We start from the raw sequence: 18,912 nt of genomic DNA, 5'->3' as shown, positions 1-18,912 counted from the left end.
TGATCAAATATATACTGTTGTGTGTACATGTCATTGACTAAATATGCGCTACAACGCGCTCAACTTTTGTTTAGAATCAGCTTCTTATCACTGGTAATGACGCGGCTTCCCTCTTACTCAAACCAGCAGCTTCACAGTGCTTTAAACAGTGTGGACGCTGATCACAGACTTCAATAGCGACACAAAGCATGCAGCGAAACGAGACGAGTCATTGGATAAATGCTGGGCTTTGTCCCGCCCATCGGACGCTCAGAGTGTCTGGGGGTCTATGGGGCAGTGGGCTGGCCTCGGCTGGCTTGGACGCTCAGCTTCTGCATGATGATTGGATGATCTGACTGAGGCTGAATCCCTTTCTGATTGACAGCGAAATGAGCGAATCAGCGATCTTTTGGTGTAAACATCCGTGGGAGTATTTTCATTCTGTTCTGAGTTGAACCGGAGACTTTCCTAATCCTCTTAGCGGTATTTTCTTTGTTAAAAACGACTGGCGACAAATCGAACTTCTATTTCTGGTGTTTTTTTTGTTTTTTTTTGTAGCTGCTTGTGTTTGGAGACTGACTTCTATCGCAGTTTCTGTCCCTACTGAGCAGCGGGTGCTGCTGAGCTCCTCCACCGTCTCAAAGCACTCACAGGCGGACAAACTTCACACTAGCCTCGCGCCAGTCCCAGCTAGCGAGCTAGCTAGGTAGCAAGCTGCACATAATGGCAGACAATTTGAATGTTGTGGACCGGATTTTGGCGAATCCATTTGATAGTCTTCCTTACAAAGAAAAACTTAGAGTTAAACAGCAGGGCAGATCAACTCCTCAGATTAATTTGGTGCAAAAGGTGGGGAAAAGTAGCTCAGCTCTCAATGGTTTGCAGGCCAAAGTTAAAGCAATAGCCCCCAGTGCAATGTTTGTGCATTCCTATGCACACACATTGCTGTTATGTTGTGGATTTCTATGTTCATTTTGGAGATTATTTAAGTATTGTATTTATTAATTTAAGTATTTAATTTTGATTACAACTTTATATTTCTGTAAGATAATGTGAATTTCATTTGATTTTATTTTGTATTTGGATATTGAACATTTTGCACACCATTGCACATCTGAAAGAAATTAAACTATTTAACGTGTTTACTATAAATGCAGTCTCCTGCCTGCTCATGTTACTTTCAAATAGTTAAATTAATGAGCCATACTTATACATCACTCTGTATGTAGAAGTTAATTAAAACATTTATGGGTTTGCTACCCCTTTAAGGTTAAAAACAAGAATGACACCTGTATGATATAAGAAAATTACAAATAATGCTAATGATTGTGGGTACGTTACACACAACAGTGTAGCCTATGGAATAATGAGGCATCTGGTGCTGAGGTGATGGTAGGGGGGCCCCCCAAATGAAATTCTGCTTAAGGCCCCATAAAGGCTTGGGCTGGCCCTGCCCAGGGCTTTGAACTTAGTCTGCTGTGGTTCCGTGCAATTACTGAATAAAACTGTACTGCTATGCTGATGATGGTCAGTCGTACATGCCGGTTAAAGCAGCTAATGGTACTTATATTAGGAACTGAGGGGTCTGTCTGTTTTTAGTAGGAAAGGAAAAAAGTTTGCTTCACATTTTAAATTGTGAGGAAACTCGAATGCTTTGTCATCAACTGTACCAAAGATAATATTAAATTCTAAATTATCCAGCTTCAGGATGAGACACTGTGTGACTGTTATGCTGACATGTCGTGTTTGACTACTGAAGAGCCGTATTAAAAACAAATGCCATGTACAGTTGGTGTGGCACATCAGAGCACACATTATCAGCTAGCATATGTGGTCATGTCAACTGTATTTAAACACAGTTAGCATTAACTGTGCTATATTCTAGTGGTTAGCGTTACTGGTAATGGCTGTAAAACCTCAGTTCTTGCCAGTGTGCCACAGTGAGGAACCTCAGTTACTTTTAACTCCATTTTAATATTAATGCATTTTTTTTCAGGGATCTATTGTTGCAAAATCTCAGATGTGGTTCATAGTAATGTTTTATTCTCTGGTCTGCAAAGATTTAAAATCCACTAAAAGTATATAAAAAAAACCCTGCTAGAATTCCATCTTTAAAAAAAATGTCCCCATCACTCCAATGATGATCTCTTTGTTTCGATCCCTACTCTGGTCAGATGAAACTATACACACCTGCATACTGCTGGCCTGGATGCTGCTGGGGGATGCAGTTGGAAGAATTCTGGGGAAACTGGAGTTGCTCCATCATCGGGGCAGGCAAAAAGCTCACGGTTGAACTGTGAATGAACATAAGCACAGCGTAAACTGGTCAAAACGACTGCAGTGAGTTACTCAGCCTGTGCAGAAACTGAAACCAGTCCATATGATGCTCAGTCCACCAAGCAACTTATGGAGAGGCACAAAGCTCAATGAGTTCCGACACATTCCACACGGAGGTTGTCGGAATATTAAACTGAAATTTAACACAAGTCAATCTGTAAAGTAGGCGCCCTGCTCTGTAAGCAACCCGCCTGCTGGGACTTGTCTGCACCGAGCTACAGCTGGTGAGAAACAGGCTGCAGGTGGTCAGTCAGTCCTCCAGGGAGACAAGGGAGCAATCCAACACTGCACCATAAATCATTTCCACACCGACTGCCTGATTTTACAGCTGGCACAATGAGGAAGCAACCTCGCCTCAAATGTGCACGTGCAAGTGTGTGTGCATCTCTGTGCATTGTTCTTTTGTGACAACTGCATGGTTATATTCATGTCTGGTGTCTGTTATGCATATGAGTGCACAATGGTTCCAGCAGCGCTGCACTCACCGGCACCCAGACCGACGGTGTCTGTGGAAGTAGAAACTAATTACATATTTTGTTTTCTGTGAACTCGTTCTATCAATCAGCTGTAATGAGCGAGCACTCTGCTCCACAATATCCTCCACAAGGAGAGTAATGGAGGAAAGTAAAAGCGAGGGTGTTGGAGCAGACATTTATCAGCTTCTTACAGATCCAGTTCATCTCCCCCCCCCCCCCACAAACTCTGTGTCCAATGGTGAGTTCAGCCCTGAGCTCCTTCAGACAGCCACAAATCAGGCTGCTCTGAGTTACCTTAAGACGAAGAATTATCACTACGCGACTGAGTCTGTGCGAGCTGGAGCACATTTAGTACTCACATCCTAACACATCTAAACCTGATTACAGCCATAATCCATCTATTAGAAACTGTCTTTTTCCCCCCACAAAGGATTAATATAAATGGGAGGAAGATTACAAGACAAGAAACATGGCGTAACTTAATTTTGAAACAAAACAGAATCCCTTTCTTTGATGAAAAATGCATAATATAAATATTCTTGAATTTTTAGCCTGTTACTTTAGTCCCTCAGATTGATTATTATAATGTGCACGTACTGAATGGTGGAGTGTAAATCAGCCGGCCTTGGGGAACAAAAACCAAGTGAACAATTTCATGCGCAATGAAATAACCAGACTACAATTCCAGATTTTTCCTGAATGAATGACAAGCATTCAATTGAAATACAATAAAATTATACATCATATAAACACATTATAACATAATATAAACAAACATGAAACGCCTGACACCATCATGTGTCAAACCTACAGAAGATGTCACCTCACAACCATAACCATGAGGTCAACTGGGTTACTGGTCCCATTTCACCTTCACCATAACCTTAAAGAATCATAACATTTCTGTTTCACCACAGGTCAGCGTGGTGGCCAAGTGGTTAGTGCGCATTCCTCCAAAACAAAAGGTTTCCCTTTCAAGGCCGCTCATGCATGCCCTAAAACATGTCAGAAATCAACACACAAACTCATAATGGATTTTCTGTTGCAACCCCGAGTGGAAAAGGGAGAAGCTGAAAGTAGCCTCTGTTTTATAGAAGAGCTTAATCCAACAACATGGCATTTATAGTTATTTCATAGTGATGCAGGCTATGTTGGGCAGCACAGTGGATTAGCAGTTAGCACTGCTGCCTCACAGCAAGAAGGTCATAGGATCAGTTCCCACCTGTGGTGTTTCTGTGTGGAGTTTGCATGTTCTCCCCGTGATTACGTGGGATCTCTCCAGGTGTTCCGGCTTCCTCCCACATTCAGATATTGTCTGTAGGTGTGCGTGCAGGTTTGGATGTGTCTGTTTGTCTACATGTGACCCTGTGACAGACTGGCGTCCTGTCCAGGGATCCCCACCCTATGATTGTTGGGATAGGCTCCAGCTCCCGCCGTGACCCTCAATTGGCATAAGCGGTTGAAGGGTATATAGGGAGAAGCATGCTGAGGATGGAGCCACCAGGCAGGAGGAGAAGAGGGAGGCCAAAGAGGAGGTTTATGGATGTGTTGAAGGAGGACATGCAGGTGGTTGGTGTGACAGAGGAAGATACAGAGGACAGGGTGAGATGGAAACGATTGATCTGCTGTGGCGACCCCTAACGGGAACAGCCGAAAGCCAAAGAAGGTTGAAAATGAGTGAGTGAGAGGTCTATGTTCAAGTTCAGGCTAGAGAAAAATATCCGTCACAATACTTTTTCTAGGCATGATCTACATTTTAGTGGAGTTACAATCAACTGAAAAGCTGCTGATACACCTTGTGACTTGAGAATTAGCACCAGTTTTGGACCACAGTCACATCTGGACCAACTTACTTTTAGATCAACCAAATTCCATTTAAAGAACAGCTACATTAAAAAACTAATGATTACAATAATGGTAAACTTTGGATCGTACCTCATGGTGGTATGCTGGCTGGGCGGGACAAAGCCGTAACAGGGCTGCATGCCAGCAACAGCCACTGCTGCCTGTCCTGGCTGGCAGGACACAAACACTGGCTGCTGGTATGCCTGCTGGGGGACAGAAACCTGCTAACATGAAGAGGAAAAAAAAAAAAAGTAAAAAAGGAAGCAAAGACATGGCCATAAAACAAGATCAACAAGAATCAAAGCGTCAAACTAAACACTGTTCTGTTACACTCAATGAACTAGCAAATATAGTTTTGACGAAAACCAATTTTGAACTTATTTGTGTTTGAGATCGAGTGTGGGACGGACGGAGGCTAGGACCAAACGTGCATTCGTGCACCAATGTCACACTACACGGCACTGCATGGCTTAACATGGCTGATACGAGCCATTCGAGGTTTGTGTTTTATTGACATGGAGAAGGAATAGCTCAGAAGTCGAGAAGGGAATTGTCCTTTTACACTGTCCACTGTGACTGTTATTATTGTGCTACCAACAGCATCCTTTGAGAACACATTTTATAAAGGTTTCAAAACATGAAATTATATTAATAAAATGAACAGAGTGAGTGAACATGATCACTTTTAGTTTAATAACTTTTTCTTTTAAAAATACTGAACAAGCTCGCTGAAGCGTTTCATCAACAGTGGCGTGAATACCTGATAAGACTGGATTGGAGGGTACTGGACCATCATGCCTTGCATCTGGTTTCCCATATTGCTTTGCTGGTTGCCAGCGAGAGCAAGGTTTGTTGTTGGCTGCACGCCCGCTACAGTCTGATAGCTGGACGCTGGGTTTGGCATCACGGCTTGGTGCACTGAGGCAAGTGAAAAAGAGGGCAACGCTGACCAAATAAGAAGACTTCACACAAGAACAGTGACACAAATATGCCACAATTACAACTGATGATTAATATGTAGCACAGCAAACACGCTGCACATAAATGCTAAGCAGGGGAAGAAGAAAAAAGATGATGGACCATAAAGACAACTTTTTAAGGGGCAATTTAGCAACTGCACCAATCATAACAAAGGAACATTGATGGAGTGTCAGAGGGAGAACAATGGAATGAGCAGCAAACTGAACAGTTGTGGAAGTCTGGGCTCGGCTTGGGGAGTAGAACTGTTGCAGTTAAGCAGGTTTGAGGCACTTGGAATAAATGAGAAAGTCAATATATCTGATTTCGCCTGCAGTGGCCTGAACCTGTGAGCGGAGTGGCTGGAAAGGAAAAAAATAGGCGGGGCCACTTCAATGAATGATTCAGTTAATAATTAAGTTCAGTTCAGGGGTAAACAGAAAACAGGATCACATTCAGAGACAATGACACACAAAAGGTGATACAAAGTCACACAAACCCAAGCGCTTGGAAAACGAGCTAAAGCAGAGGTGCCCATTCTTAGCCTGGGGGAGACCGGATGCTTAAATGTCAAGGTGACAAAAAGATATTTGAAAGTGCTGTCCCTTGCGACACACGTCACAATCCACGTGACAAAAGGAGAGGACGTCCTTTTGTGAAGGTGTCTTTACAGTCCAGTGCCCTGGGAGAAAAGTACAACGAGACAATGAAAGCACTCCGCGAGGAGCACAGGGAGGTCTATTTTTATCCAGCCTCCTCCTCCTTCCACCTTCACTCAAAGCCACCCATGAAATGACCGTAATATCAAACACAGCCAATTCCATGGCTGTGTTTGATGTGACTGGAACTTTTTCGGTTCAAACCGCCGTCTGACCAGAAAAATCACTAAAGCCCCTTTCACACCGGGCCCACTTCGAGTTCGAGTTGCATCGTGCAGCATTATGACAACGCCACGTGGAAGCAACCCAGTGCTGAGACGATGTAGCTCAACACCACAACAGCACGAGGGACGCAAAGGATGAAGCGAATCGGACACCAAAAATTAAACATGTTAAATTTTTTTCTGCGTCGAGCAAAGGATGCAGAAATTAAGTGGTTTCAGCGCAAGGCAGGGCAACGCAACAGTACTCAACGTGACTGGAAGCCACACCCTCACAATACAACGTTACCCGACACTAATTTGTGATTCCTGCTGTGTTCCATTGTTCCTGAAGTATAAATCAGGCAGGATTGTTTTTATACCATGTGCATAATGCAGTAAAACTACACGCTCAAAAAGAGCACAGAGAAAAAAAAAAAAAAAAAAATGCTAATTGCAGCCTGACTGCTGCAGCTACTCGCTCTTCTCTCACAAATAAGTCCTGCTCACAGAATGCTTGCCAGAGACAGGACATGTCCACATCCAGTAAAAAGTCCGGACATCTCCAGTCCACTCACGGATGATTCATTCAGGCGCGCACATGGGAACAATTAAAAAAAACCTGGATACAGGCAGTTAATTCCTCGCTCTCTCCTCAAACTCTCTCATCACTGTGTTAAATAAAGGACAAATAGGATATAAGTCCTGCTCACAGACTGACTGCCAGAGACAGGACATCTCTGTGCAGAGGACCTGCAGGCTGCGTCCTCACCTCCTCTTTGCCCCCTGCTGCGCGCACCTGACGCAGACATTCCTGCTTCATCATGACACCACATGAAGCAACTCGAAGCAGCCCCGGTGTGAAAGGGGCTTTAGGGCCCTTGGGCAAGGTCCTTAAACACCAAGTTGCTCCCAGTGTGTAGTGAGCGCCTTGCATGGCAGCACCCTGACATTAGTGTGTGAGTGATTGGGTGAATGCGAGGCATTAATGCAAAGCGCTTAGAGCTTCTGATATAGATGGAAAAGTGGAATATAAATGCAGTCCATTTATTATTTTTAGCTAAATGGTTGACGAACAGACATGCTGTAATCTTGGAAAGTCTTCATTAACAGCTCCCTACATTAGGTTATGCACACTGATCAAGTGAAAAATAATTTGCAATTCTTTCCAGGGTTTTAAATGTCTGGGTTTGCCGCTTCTCTGGTGTCTTGGTGTTAAAATGGTTTTGAACGCTTTGGTTTATACAGTGCCAACAGTCTGGACATGTGGAGATCTGTGCATTTCTCACAGATGAGGAGTGAGGGGCTGAAAAAGAGACCGGTTCACTGTGAGATTCATAGAGGCCTCTCAGGCAGCGTCCCGGCCCCGCGTCCCGCCTCTCAGGCTTCATCCACCTGCTGTGTGGGATAAAAATAAATCATACAACTGCATCCAAGACCCTGAACTCCATTCAGTCAAAAACAAAAGAACATCTTAAATGGTCACAAAAAAAGGGGGGGTTGATCTGATACTTGCTTAAAAACTCTAGAAGATCCTTTAGAAAATGACCACTATTGATAAAGCAGCGCCGTGGTGGTTTGACTTTAAAAGCTGTTTCTCAGCACACGGCGGCTGTCACAGCATTCTTAAAAAGGAGAAGAAGGAAAAAAACCCACACAGCCACTGATGGCTTATTTACAGGATTTTCTTCTTGCACTAATGCAAAAATGGGAGCGAAAATGAGGCGCTGAAGTCATTTTTTCTGCTTCTCTCAGAAATAATTGGTGTCCTTTGCCTTTGTAGGGCAGCTTCATTTGTCCGCTGTCTATTCCCGGGTCCCCAGCAGGGAGGCTGCATTTGCAGCCCACAAATGACAGAATAGTGCCGCAGCCACTTACAAACGTGTGCGCGCATGCACCAAACGAGTGTCTGTGTCCGTGCACGCACCAAACGCGAGTCTGTGTCCGTATTCGACTGTACAGGCTTCAACTGTGCAGACATTACCTCCAGTTAAGCAAGAATGTGCATGTGCACTTGTGCGAGTGAGACAGAACAGGAGCTAACAATCCCAACTCCTGTGGTGAAGGGGGGGGGGGGACAGAATAATCAAGTAGATGACTCCCAGGGAGACATGAGAAATCATAAAAACAAACAAACGCAGAGAGGAAAGGAAGGAAGAAATATTCGTTCTTCACTACAGCTGCTGGGCTGCAGCTACAGTAACTCCCTTGTGAAGAAATGTACGTCTGCGGCAAACAAAAATAAATTATATCCAAAAGCAGATAAGCTGCAAAGGGGCGGGGTGTTAAAGTCTATTGATATCTGAGAAAACACCATGCAGCAGAGCGATTGAGCTTAAAGCCCTGGTCCCACCAAATAATGAAGGATGAATAATGAGCCACGCAGCATGTTTGTTTTTTTTTTTTGCTACAAGATTTGTTCAACTATTGTGGGAGAATGGAGGTGTTATTTTTGGTTAAGGAGGCTCATCTCTGAGTGTGGTGCTAATTTTAATATGTTCAAAATTTAGCTCCAACAGCGTGGGGCATTTTGTGTATGACTTACTACGATGACTAACGAGGATTTTAGAGGTATGTGCGTGGTGCTTACGAGGCTGCTAAAAGCCCATTATCCATGCGCCTGGCATCTACACGGATCTGAGAGGCTATTTTTGGAGCGGCTGCCCTCTTGCGCACACAATTCCACCTGCTCTGTGCTCCAGACGCTGTATATAAAATAATTATTTTGTAGCGGATTATAATAATTTTCTGCCAAACCTTGGATGCTGAAAACACCTCTAATCGCTTCTGGAATCACAGAAGACTGTTTCATCTGGATGCTTTTTTCCCCCCTCTCTTTCTTACTCCATGAGGAAACAAGCGTGGGAGGGGTGGAGGCTAGGAGCAAATGTGCGTTCGTGCACCGATTTCATGCTACATGGCACTGCATGGCTTTGCGTGGCTGATACGAGCTATTCGAGGCTCTAATGACAGGTTTGTCATGGCTCGCTACACGCTGCTAAGTGGTACATGCGGGGTACAGAGAGGCACATAGAGGCACCTTAGTAGTGGATACGTGATAGATGAAAACATGGGTCATTCTTCGAATAATCACTACACACCCATGCGTGGCTCATTATTCACGGTTTATTATTTGGTGGAACCAAGGCTTTACTCCTGACAACATACAGCCTGACAAAGAGAAATCACTTCACATCAAAGGTTTTCAATCGTTTATTAAAATACATATTTTTATTATCCTAGAGATTTTACAGCTGTTTCAAAGAAAATATTGAATGAATAAGCTGTGTCTCTGGTTCTACACAGAAAATTGGATAAATTGCTAGTAACCTGCTCAATTAGATACCAATGCATGTTTTATTTTATCTATGTAGATAAACACACACACACGTGTATCTATGTGTGTCACAACTGTACTAGGACTAGTTTGTAAGGTGGACCGTACCTTGCTGCTGGGGCAGGTTTTGGCTCTGAGGGCAGTTATAGGGCAGCGGGTTGACAGGCGGCCGGTATTGCTGCTGCTGGTTGGAACAGTGGGGGTGTTGGGCTGATGAGCAGTAACATGGGGAAACCTGCAAGAGATGCAATTAATGTTATGTGAATGCACCACATTGTTTAACGGCAAAAAAAAAAACAAACAAACAAAAAAAACACCTTTAATCATAAGTGAAGGAGCCAAATTTAATATGGAGAAAAGCTCAACTGAAGACATCTCACAATGGTTAGACCTTTTGTGATGTCTCAGCAGGGGACTCACTTGCTGGACAGGCTGCTGGATGTAGGCGTGTTGCTGGAGTATTGCCGTTGGCCCAGTAAAAGCAGGAGGACCAGGGGTGGTGGTGGGATAAGCAGATGGGGGGCCTGGGTTCGGGAGAGGGACAGGCTGCCCCGGCAACACCCCAGGGTGCCCTCCTGATGGACCTGCCACCACGTAGCTAGCAACTTGCTGTGGAGGACCTCCCTGCAGGAGCACAGGGGAGGGGTGGTGGTAGACGCTCTGATAATGGCGGGCGTCCGAAGCCGAGGGTCCGCCCTCGATTGTCGGCTGCTGCGCCAGAGTCATGTGGCTGAACTGAGCGTTCAGAGCATCAGCCTTGAGAAGAGAAGGAATTTCGCATAACACATCATTTGTCGCTGAACAATGGTGTTCTGAATCTTTAAAAAATGCACTAATAAATAAAATGGCAGCTGTAAACACAGACTGTCAGAAACTGGCTCACAGCATTTATTTAACCGACAGGGCAAGAGAGAACAACAAATAAATTTAAATGAATGCAGAGTTTATGTCCAATGACAAGCGTGGAGCGCAAAGGAAAAAAACTATTTATTCATGTCATCAGTGGATGTCACTTTGGTCATTTCTGACATGTTGAAAAAGCAGTGTTTTTAGTCATGGATTATTCAGCACCAACATCTGGCAATGAATTAAATATTAATACAACTTTGCACAGACATAATTAGCCACAGGGGCATATGTTTCACTCAAACCAGGTCAAAAATGAGGTTAACTGAATGCGTTATCCATATATGTAGGTGATGGCTTCAGAAGAATTTACATGCACCTTGCCAACAAAACTGAAGCCTTAACTGATGGCATACAAAGGTCGTTTTGAAGCTGTCAAAAGTGACTGAAAGGATTGGTTACCTTGGACACCAATAAAGAATTTTTGCTTCTTTCAGGAAAGAATAAAGGTGGATGTGGACACCACAATGCAAAATTATTCTATGAAATCTTATTTCGCATGACCTCGTAATGTCTGCCACACAGACAGACACCACAGGAGATGAATATTTACTTAGGAGCTCAGTCACTGGCGAGTAGAAGCAACAAGACACGGGACAAACAGAGCTTCAGTCTTTTCCTTAGACTGGCTAACATCAAACTAGCCGTGCAGATTTTCTTTAACTTTACAAACTGATGTGACTAACGAGTTCAAACACGGCATTTCTGTGTTCGGTGCCATTTACCAAGTCTGTAAATAAAACTCCTAATGAGCCAGGACTGACAGGAGATGGAAGTGAGAAGAATACAATGGAAGAAAGGTTCTGTACCACAGTGTACTGTTGGTTTGGACAGACGGGCAGGAACTGAGAAGGAGGAAGAGGATAAGAGACCATTGGGTTGTGGACAGGCTCAGAGGATGGCTGAAGAGGAGGACAGATTGGCTGAGGAGGGAAGGTAACAAGAGATGGACAGAGGGACAGAAGATGAAGGGTGCAAAAATTAGAAACACAGTGGGAGATTCACTAAAAATCATGTTTAACAAAGATCAACCATCACCAGGCTCTCCCGGATGCCACAATTTCAGCAATTAACTCAAATAATTCATATATTGGTTGAATTATTTGTTAAATTAATTGTTGAAATTCTGGCATCACAAATTTCCGGTAGGGGCTATATCAAAGTAGAAACATTTGTACCTCAATGGCACCGATGTGGTTATGACAAACCTGTCCGGAAAAAATTTGAATGGGAATAAATGTCTAAACCACCGTAGCAGCTGACAAAAAAAAGGGTTCCGCCCATTTACCTGGGAGTGGAGGTGATTGGATTGTTGTTGCTGGTTGGCAGGTGGGATTGGCTGCTGTTGGCTTTTCCCCTGCTGTGAACTCCTGCCACCATTATTAGGGGCAGCGATGGCAGGGTTATAAAGGACCACATTACCATCAGGATGGATGAAATGTTTGCCTGTCAAATAGGATAAATGTATTCATAACAGCACTGCAAATGCAACAATGCCAACAGTACACGTATGTAAATACTCCAGTGAAGTTGCTGGGATTGACAGACAGGAAAGAATACATCGAGGTAACATCCTCTGCATATTTTATAATTCAGGTTACTCTCCTAAAGTGCAAAGTGATGTTCTTTGGAACAAATGAATATTTACAGAACCCACCCATCTGTTCCATCAGCACGCTTGGGTCTGAGTACTAATGTGATTGACAACCCCAGTAGAGCCCACGCCGTCATCAATATTTGTCCGAATCAGAGAAACTTACAAGCAGAGGTGGGACAAAGTCACTGTCAAGTCACCAATCTGCAATTCCCAAGTCAAGTCTCAAGTCTGCTTGCAAACAATTGGTGGTCATTATGACTTGAGACTTGACTTGGGACTTGCAGATTGGGACTTGCCTGCCAGTTTCAAGAATGCAGTGGTGACCCCACTTATTAAGAAACCTGGCTTAGATTCTTCTGAACTTTCCAATTTTAGGCCAATTTTCAAACTTCCTTTTCTCTCTAAAATTTTGGAGAAAATTGTATACTGCAAGTTGAGTTCTTTTTTAAATAATCATGACACCCTGGAGTTCTTTCAGTCTGGTTTTAAATCCCGTCACAGTACTGAGTCGGCACTGCTGCGGGTTTTTAATGACATTTGTGTAGCTACTGATTCTGGTCATTGTGTTGTTTCAGTCCTGTTGGACCCAACAGCGGCCTTCGATACAGTGGACCATCAGATCCTCTTGTCTTGCATGGAAAACTGGGTGGGCATTAAGGGTGTTGTTTTAGACTGGTTTAGATCCTACCGATCAGAGAGAAGTTTCTGTGTCTGCACTGAAGCTGTTGAATCTTGTGCAGCGCCCCTTACATGTGGGGTGCCTCAAGGCTCCATACTTGGTCCTCTTCTTTTTTCTCTGCATCTACTCCCAATGGGATCAATTTTTAGGAGACATGATCTCTCATTTCAATTTTATGCTGATGATTGTCAAATTTATCTGCCACTGAAGCAGCAAAGTGCATACTCTGCAAACCATCTCTTAGAGTTCATAGGTGACATTAAGGCATGGTTGGCCATAAATTTTCTACACCTGAATGATAAAAAGACTGAGGTTTTGCTGTTTGGACCTAGTGACACTTCCAAAATCAATGTTGATCTGGGTCCCATGAGTCAGTATCTGACACATACAGCAACAAACCTGGGTGTAAAACTGGACAGTGATCTTAAATTTGATGCTCAGATTATTTTGTGATTTTAATCCATGCTTTTAATCACTAATCGCCTGGACTATTGCAATGCACTTTATATTGGGCTGAATCAGACACTGCTTACCCACCTACAGATGGTGCAAAATGCTGCTGCTCGACTTTTGGCTGGTGTTAAAAGGTGCGAACACATTACACCGGTTTTGGCCTCACTTCATTGGCTCCCAGATCGTTTTAGAACTGATTTTAAAATTCTTTTATTTGTTTTTAAATGTCTTCATTGCTCTGCCCCGCTAAATCTGTCTGACCTGCTCCATTTATATGTCCCTTCACGCTCACTCAGGTCAGCTGATTTGTCTCACTTATCCCAACGTCGAAGAGGAAGCGTAGAGGTGACCGAGCTTTCTCAGTCATTGCCCCAAAACTGTGGAATGATCTTCCTTTGCACATTAGGCAGGCTGATTCTCTCTCTGCTTTTAAATCTTTTCTTAAAACACATTTCTTTTCTTTGGCTGTAAACGCAGTTTGACAAGTTGTTTTTTTTTTTAGTGTTTCTGGTTTTAACTGTGGTTTATTTATTTATTTATTTATTTATATCTATTTTAACTTGCTTGTTCCTGTTGTGTACAGCACTTTGGTTGCTGGTGTTGATTTTAAAGTGCTTTATAAATAAATTGAGATTGAGAGATTGATGACTTGAAAGTGACTTGATGGTGACTTCGTCCCACCTCTGCTTACAAGACAGCTGTAAGTTTAAATTCTGATTCAAGTAGTGACAGCGGCTCTAGCTGAGATCACCACCTAATAGCTGTAAGAAAGACATCTTGAATAAACATTTAAATACCTGCGTGCGCATTGACCAAAACACTGCCAGGTGGTATCCCTGAGGCCTCCAGCGGAAACACGTAGTAGTTTGCTGTGTCTGTAGTTGGCGGTGGATGTGAAAGGATGCTCTTGATCATCTCAGAGTGCCCGGAGCTTCTCGTGTCAGAGTGGCTTATGGGCGTGTTGGTGATGTTACGGGACGACGCTGAAAGTGGATGCACCAGTTGGGGACGAGACAGTGAGCTGGAGGAGGAGCCAACACTACTACATGACTCTGACCCTGAAGCACAGCAGAAAAAAAAAAAAAATACAAATAAAAAAACAACACAACCAATGAGAGACATACACCAACACCTGACTGTCAGATTCTCAATTATTTGGAGAGATCGAGATGTTTAACCCACAAAAAAAACTATAGGCTTCTCATTAGTCTTCAAGACCTGCACCATGTACTTCCTGTTTTCTCCATAATGGCTCAATGTTTGGGAGGAGGGCCATTAATATGTTGCTTTCAGCTGTTGAGTATACATGTGGGTGGAACGAAGTTTATGTAAATGCTTCTCGAGAAGAAAATACTCAGTCACAGCTCTTGCTAGTTACACCACTAATAATTGTTTGTGGCTGTACTGCATTCTCATGTGGTGGAGAAATTGGTATATACACAGTGTGATAGATCTCTTCCTGTATAATTATGCACAAAGGCAAGTCCACAAAGGAGCCACTGTTCTTTGATTCAGAGAGACTGAATTCACAGTTTAACTGAGAGCTTTTAATACTTAAGACATTCTAGCAACAATAGATAGGTCACTATGGTGTCACACAAGACCAAGAATTTGATGAAATGTACCATATTTCAAACAGGAAGCATTAGTAGCCTCGGTGGCCACCACAGTTAAGCTTTGGAAATGACAAAAAGAAAACTGAGAAGCTTATTTCAAGCTACATGTAGCTTCAAAACTCTACGCATGCTTAAAGAAAGAAGTGTCTGCTTCATACAAAATCCTTTCTGCTGGGTTGTGTGGACTTGTGACCATGATATTTAAACTTTTAGAATGTAAAAGTTAACAGACCAAAAGTGATAATTTATGTGATTTGGTAAATTTCTTTGCATAATCGCTCTCTCTCACATACCCCATTCATTGCATATAAAGCAATTTACTCAACCATCTTCATAGCAACAGCTTTTTTTTGATAGATATGGTGTCAAAGCTCACCAGATTTGAAAGATTTTGCTGTCATTATATGGTCTTTTTATATGGTGAGCTACAGGATGATACTACTTATTGTTAAACTTCAGGGGATGGATTCTAGCCATCGTTCTGTTCATTCACTGCATTTTAGAGGGCACACAACCACATGCTTTTCCAAAGCTGATAAAGGCACAGATTTTTGACTGATAGAAAGAGGACCGAATAATTCTGTAAAAGTTACAGAATTGGGCAAAAAAAAAAATTATGCTTTTTTTGCTCAATCCTATTCAACAGTCTTCCAAATTACAGATGACAATAGTGAGAAACTGTTCTGGAAAATAGTTGTGTGCAGCAACTCTAAAAGAAGAACAAAAGAAAAGAAAAGACAGAAAGTGCATATAACAAAAAAAAAAAGAAAAAAAAAAGATAAAACTTATTTGTGCTGCAACCTTTGCAAAAACTCAACAATGGTTGAGTCAATTTAACTAACAATAGTAATAATTATCATCCTGAGTTTGTTTGCATGTAGGGAAGTGTTTATTTTTTTTAAACAACAAATCTGAAAAATTGTATGACAAAAGGAAAATAAAAAGTCATAAGGTAGCCTCTCAAAAGTGAATCCAAGAGTTTGCCATTACCCCAATGTGCAGGTAGAGTATAGGTCATTTACTCGACTTCCCACTTACAAACAAATGAGAATGATAGGGAAGGGGGGGTGGGGGGAAAATAAAAAAAAGAAAGAATGTGGCTTAAAATTTCCACAATATGAAAATTGTTATATTACTTTGTTTTAATCATGTACTGCTGAATGTTTCTGTGAATTTAGTTTTATAAAATATTATTTCCTGTTATTAAAGGACCAAAAATCACCCTTGTGATTTATAGTTGCTCTCAGCCAATGACTGATGACGCACAAGTGACTATCCAGATAGTTTTGTCAAAAGGCAGAAAAGTTCATTCGTTTGATATTTACATTTGTATTGTTTGTTCGAAACTAAAGTTGTGCTCCAGTAAACTGGATTTTCCAGGGTATAACTCACGGTTTGTTTGTTTGTTTTTTTAACTAGTTTTGGAGGCCCTGCGACTTATACTGTGCTGTGACTTATTTATCGAAGAATCACAAGCTTGTTAATAATAATAGCAGTTATAATAATAACTATGCACACATAGGGCTTTCCTAGGAACCAAAATACTAAAACTCCAATAATAAAAGAATAAATTCCAATAATAAAAAAGTACACTACAACAATGCACAAAAATTCCAAATTAAAGTGTTCATAACACAGCAAAAGGTGCAACTCAAAATCCAGTTTGACTTATATACGCTGTAAAACATTAAATTTATCAATAACCAGAGGAATAGTCAGCGTTACCATTATTAATTTGGGTGTGGGGTTGCCATTTTTGTTTGCATGCTACCAGGCATTACTGTTAATGTTAACACTTAGTTTAATTAAATAGCTCCATTAATTAAGTAGCTCCATTTTCAGTGGGAAGCTCCCTCCCAACCTTATTTTTAAATAAACATGGAACTGGTAATCATAGGAAATGTGTTTCACATGGTCAACAATAAGACTTTAAGCCTCGGTCACAGGTAGGCGGTGACGCAGTCTCTCATTTTCAAGGTCTGTTGGGCAAAAACATTTGTTTGAGGGCCGAGGAAACGGACAAAGGCAGGAGAACACAGCAGTACAGGCAAGATGTGTCCTCGACTTGCACTCAAAAACACAAAGTGAGGACAGCCTGCTACCTCGTAAACAACGTAAACTGTTCAGGCAAAAAGGCTGCTGCTGCCACCTCCCTTTGAAAGAAGATGAAAAGAAAAAAAAAAAAAGGAGGAGCCAGCAGCTGCAAAATGGCAAAAATAGAAAGCTGCCAGACAAAAATGGTGGTAGAAGCAGTAGGAACAAAATGGAGTGCAGCGGCCCACCAACACAGCAGTGAGACATCTGGAGCTTTTTAACCCAGCTTTTCCCAGGAATAAAGAACATATTTCATCTAATCACTGCCACTATGGTTACAAACGTCTCATATTGTGGAGTAAGCCCCTGCGGTGAGGTGGCAGCGATAACTTGGCCTCAGTGACGTGTGTGGCACTTCCAGTGCTGAGACTTATACATTATGCAGCAACTCCTCACTGCTGGATTTTACACAACTGCTGCAGCAACACTTTTTAAGAGGCTCTTCCATCACTGCGTCGCTGCGTGGTAATTAGTCTTGACAGCTGTCCGGCTACGGGGCAGCTGACAGGACTTTATTGACCATGATGGGACAACAAATATTGACTCCTATAAAACATCGGATAACCTAATTGAAAGGAATTTGCTTGAAGATTGTATTCCCAATTTACCTCGTGCTGACTCATGATTGAATGTTTCTCTGCTCGTGCTGTGATAAAGTGTGCCGTCCCTCATCTCAACTCTGAATGAACTTGCCATTGACAGAAGAAATTCCTCCCTCAGTCACGAACTGCATTTTAGAACAATGTAGTGGTTGTCAATCATACAGGAAACATTTAGATTGAATTTGGAACTTCCTTCATAAACATATATATATATATATACATACACACACATATACATACACACACATACAACCCCTGGCAATAATTATGGAATCACCGGCCTTGGAGTATGTTCATTCAGTTGTTTAATTTTGTAGAAAAAAAAGCAGATCACAGACATGACACAAAACTAAAGTCATATCAAATGGCAACTTTCTGGCTTTAAGAAACACTATAAGAAATCAGGAAAAATAATTGTGGCACTCAGTAACGGTTACTTTTTTAGACCAAGCAGAGGAAAAAAATATGGAATCACTCAATTCTGAGGAATAAATTATGGAATCACCCTGTAAATTTTCATCCCCAAAACTAACACCTGCATCAAATCAGATCTGGTCGTTAGTCTGCATCTAAAAAGGAGTGATCACACCTTGGAGAGCTGTTGCACCAAGTGGACTGACATGAATAATGGCTCCAACAGGAGAGATGTCAATTGAAACAAAGGAGAGGATTATCAAACTCTTAAAAGAGGGTAAATCATCACGAAATGTTGCAAAAGATGTTGGTTGTTCACAGTCAGCTGTGTCTAAACTCTGGACCAAATACAAACAACATGGGAAGGTTGTTAAAGGCAAACGTACTGGTAGACCAAGGAAGACATCAAAGCGTCAAGACAGAAAACTTAAAGCAATATGTCTCAAAAATCGAAAATGCACAACAAAACAAATGAGGAACGAATGGGAGGAAACTGGAGTCAACTTCTGTGACCAAACTGTAAGAAACCGCCTAAAGGAAATGGGATTTACATACAGAAAAGCTAAACGAAAGCCATCATTAACACCTACACAGAAACAAACAAGGTTACAATGGGCTAAAGAAAAGCAATCGTGGACTGTGGATGACTGGATGAAAGTCATATTCAGTGATGAATCTCGAATTTGCATTGGGCAAGGTGATGATGCTGGAACGTTTGTTTGGTGCCGTTCCAATGAGATTTATAAAGATGACTGCCTGAA

General features: G+C 42.1%; 1 protein-coding gene and 1 long non-coding RNA gene across 2 annotated transcripts in view; one reads left to right on the top strand and one right to left on the bottom strand.

Annotated features, from left to right (window-relative positions):
• Positions 1–18,912, bottom strand: part of LOC117516642 (R3H domain-containing protein 1-like) — a 118,777-nt gene that overhangs the window by 43,132 nt on the left and 56,733 nt on the right. The window contains exons 15-22 of the mRNA XM_034177509.1: positions 14,223–14,483; positions 11,985–12,142; positions 11,506–11,619; positions 10,211–10,546; positions 9,899–10,025; positions 5,398–5,555; positions 4,728–4,861; positions 2,170–2,273 (exon numbers count right to left, since the gene is read on the bottom strand). Coding sequence (XP_034033400.1) covers positions 2,170–2,273; positions 4,728–4,861; positions 5,398–5,555; positions 9,899–10,025; positions 10,211–10,546; positions 11,506–11,619; positions 11,985–12,142; positions 14,223–14,483 — 1,392 coding nt within the window. The remainder of the gene's footprint in view (positions 1–2,169; positions 2,274–4,727; positions 4,862–5,397; positions 5,556–9,898; positions 10,026–10,210; positions 10,547–11,505; positions 11,620–11,984; positions 12,143–14,222; positions 14,484–18,912) is intronic.
• LOC117515303 lies at positions 6,369–8,104 on the top strand. Its single transcript, XR_004562122.1, has 2 exons — positions 6,369–6,449; positions 7,514–8,104. It is a non-coding gene; the product is annotated as an uncharacterized LOC117515303 (long non-coding RNA).

The sequence above is a fragment of the Thalassophryne amazonica genome, chromosome 1 (assembly GCF_902500255.1).
Source record: "Thalassophryne amazonica chromosome 1, fThaAma1.1, whole genome shotgun sequence".
Classification (NCBI taxonomy): domain Eukaryota; kingdom Metazoa; phylum Chordata; class Actinopteri; order Batrachoidiformes; family Batrachoididae; genus Thalassophryne; species Thalassophryne amazonica.
This window is presented reverse-complemented; position numbering and strand designations above follow the sequence as displayed.